Source organism: Lactuca sativa, chromosome 8 (assembly GCF_002870075.4).
Source record: "Lactuca sativa cultivar Salinas chromosome 8, Lsat_Salinas_v11, whole genome shotgun sequence".
In the NCBI taxonomy this organism is placed as follows: domain Eukaryota; kingdom Viridiplantae; phylum Streptophyta; class Magnoliopsida; order Asterales; family Asteraceae; genus Lactuca; species Lactuca sativa.
Window position 1 is genome coordinate 133,226,352 of NC_056630.2, and position 3,584 is coordinate 133,229,935.

At 35.7% G+C, this 3,584-nt stretch overlaps 1 protein-coding gene across 1 annotated transcript; it reads right to left on the reverse strand.

Annotated features, from left to right (window-relative positions):
• Nucleotides 1-954: 954 nt before the first annotated feature.
• On the reverse strand, nt 955-2,174 carry LOC111894659 (pathogen-associated molecular patterns-induced protein A70). Its single transcript, XM_023890750.3, has one exon. It carries the CDS (start codon nt 2,117-2,119, stop codon nt 1,139-1,141), a length of 981 nt encoding a protein of 326 aa, XP_023746518.1. The 5' UTR covers nt 2,120-2,174; the 3' UTR covers nt 955-1,138.
• Between the last annotated feature and the right edge of the window lie 1,410 nt (nt 2,175-3,584).

The following is a 3,584-nucleotide window of genomic DNA, read 5'->3' on the forward strand; positions in this document are numbered from 1 at the left end:
ATTTGATCTAGAATTGCAATTTGATACGCAATTTAAGTATTGACTTTTTCAAAATTATCACAATATGACCATTAAATTTCTAATCGTACTAATTAAGTTCTCAATCTTTCCATTTTGTCACTATGTGATACACTATACCATGTTCAACATGTAACCGTCATTTGTGGTATGTCATGTATTCTGACAACCTTCAACTTCCACATAAATTCTTTTATTTTTTATATTTTAAAATTTATTATTATTATTATTATTATTATTATTAAATCAAATTTAAGTCCGTTATGGATTATTGATAACCACAACCCCTAATTCAAACCATGGTCATCATATGAACATGATGAACACAAACCTAAAATTCAAAAATAAAGAAAAACATAGTATATCAAAAATCCAATCAAATGGAGGTTTCTAGGATGAATTTCAAGAACGAAACAAATCTCTACAACACTTACGCAAACATGTCAATTGCTTGTAAGAAACAAAACACGATCAAATCTTTTTGTTTGCCATGCCCGTCCATCGATATGTTTAGGTTTTTCAAGAAGACATAGAAACCCTAGTAAAACACCCAAACCCATTCATTATAATCAACAATTTTGATAGCTTAAAAAAGAATCATTTGAATCACTACCATATCACATTAAAACTCCTTCAGACCATTAATCGAATAAGGCTACCCGTTTTATGGGTCATATGCAATCAAGAAGAGGTGTACAATGGTGGAGGTTTTGAACCACGTGAATGCAAATATGGTGGAGGAAGTGTGGTGGAGACGATGGTAATGTTAATGGTCCTCTAATTAAACACGACATTAACATTAGGAGTCTCCTTATGACCAAAATAAATATCAACTTGTGTAAAGAAAAAAATAATGCAGAACCCATTTATGTGATTTAGTCTAGTATAAATATAGTAATATTTAATTATTAACAAAACGTCTAAGAGAACGTAATATAAAAGAAAAAGGAAGTCATAAATTATACTATTAACTAGCCATGACACATGTGAAAATGACAGTACAACAAACGGACAAGTCCAAATTTGTGATTTCGAGGCTTCCACCACCTTCCTCTCCACCGTTCACCGACTGTGTGGGAGGTTTACAGTTAGGCGTCAAAAATGAAAAATCACAATAAATTTAAGTTCCTCTGTTCAGCATATCTCTGAACCTCACAAGCGACTCAACTCGTTGTAATTTAAGCTGTTGCTTAAACCTGCTGATGAAATCATCGGCTTTTAAATCGAATTCTTCGTCATCAGCATTCCTCATCGCTCTCGCTGTCTCCGGCCGCCGTGCGTCAACGTCCTCCTCGTCGTCCGATGAGATCATTATCTCGCTACGTGATTTCTTGATCTCGACAGGCGGCTTCTTCGCCCAAGTCTTCTCAGACTTGCTCTTGATCACATGATGGTCCTGGTTATGGGCTGGTTCCCTATCGAAATTTTCCGGCAGAGTAGAAGGAGCTCCGATTTTGAAGGCGGAGGAGATTTTGAACGACTTGATTCGATCGAAGAATGAAGGGGGTCGGCCGAGTTGAGCAGGTGAGTTGCAGATCTGTTTAGACTCGGTTTGAACCGTGTTATCGCTGTAAACGGAGGAGAAGTTAACGGACTTAACTCGTTCCAATAGAGACGGAGCACGGACATTTTGACTCGGCGGTTGTCGTTCCGACTCTGATTGAGACATCTCATCGCCGGCGTTGGAAAACTCCGGTGGTGATGATACGCTGGATCGAAGGGGTGACCGGGTTTCGTCACCAGAAGGGAAATGAATGGACTGAGCTAGTCGACTCAACGAACTGTATTTTGCCGTTTTGCTGGGAGACGGACACTGGTGTTGTGATTCCGCAGCGGTGGTGGTGGTGATGATGGTGGTGTAGGAGGATAAATTCACAGATCTGGCTGATCGCTCCAGGAACGAAGACACTCTTCCGATTGGACCGAATGAATTCCATCGAACATGGTCATGGTGTTTTGTGTTGTTGCTCTTTGAAGCTATGAAAATGGTGGCAATAATGAGATTCATAATACAAAACAGCATCGTGGGTGTGGGTGAACACCAAGAGGACATGGAAGCCCACATGGAAGCAATCGCCATGGATTCAGTATCTCCTACCATTTGTTCTTCGAAGAATGTTGGAAATGGAAATGGAAATGGAAATGGAGATACTATAAAAGAGAAATAGGTTGGGTATATATACTACGCTACCCTACTCATCCTAAAATAAATTCCAAACTATCTATTTATTTACCATTATTATAATATCTTTTAAAGCAATAATAACTTTGTAATAAAAAATTAAAAACACATTGGTTCTTTTAAGTTATTGAGAGCACATGCAAATTTTGTGAATTTGCCAAAATGAACCTATGTTGCTAGTTGGAAATTATTAAAGATATGATTGGTTTTATGATTACATATACAAATGATAAATCCAATTCATCTATGCTAATAACAAGTTCTAAATATATGTTTATGTTTTATTATGATAAGCATATATACATTATATTTGAAAGATGACAATTAATCCAAAGATCGATTGGTTTTCAACAAACTTTAATTGTTAGAAACACAAACTACATCTAACATTGATGGTAAATAGTAAATACTAATGTTCAAAGGGAGAGCAGGTGGAACAATGGGGTAAGTACCAACAGGAACACCATTATGGTCATTCAGCACCAAGGGTGTCCCAAGCGGCACCGTCGACTACCCCCTCCCACACACGCACAAACACCCATCCTTTGATAGTTACCCAATGACTACCACCCGATTCCTATTTTTGCTTCAATTATTTATAAAATACTCTATAAATACCATTTCAATATTCTTATTTTTTTGGGAGATATACATTAAAGTCTCAATATTTTCAGCGATTTGACATAAAAGTCTTATACTTTATTTTTTGGACAGTAAAGTCCTAACTACCGGCAGTTTTTGACACGTTTACCCTTTTTGCCGGTCAGCCGGTAATTAGAACTTTACTGTCAAAAAAATAAAGTTTAAGACTTTCTTGTCAAATCGTGAATTAGGACTTTATTATAAAAAAAATATAAAATTTAGTACTCTTTTGTTAAATCGTGAATATGACTTTACTATAAAAAATATACATTAGTGTATATATCTATTTTTTGTTAGAAATTTAGTAATATGATAGTCTTTAAGCATAAGAGTTATTGGAACTTGCTCTGCTCAATTAAATCATATTGATATCATTAACGTTTGCTTCTTGTTAAATAGTTTTTTTTAATCTCAATAAAATGTTATTTAAAAAAATGGAGATAATCAAGAAAAAAAGAAAGAACCAGGTTGTGTTGACTTTTTGCAGTCCTAAAAATAAAGAACTAAGAAACCGAAAAAAATGAAACTATCCTTCTTACCCCTTCTCCACATTCCACCTTTTTAACTAGGTGTGTGCTATTTGTGTTTGTACAATATGTCCCTATTCTCAGTTCAAAATTTGGTGGTGAACCAAGAAGAAAGTTTTACAAGTCTTCTCACCCTCTCTCACTCTCTTTTTTGCATTTGTTTCCCCTGGTCGTGATTGTAGCAGGACAAAGATGATGATGGTAAGAAAAACAGT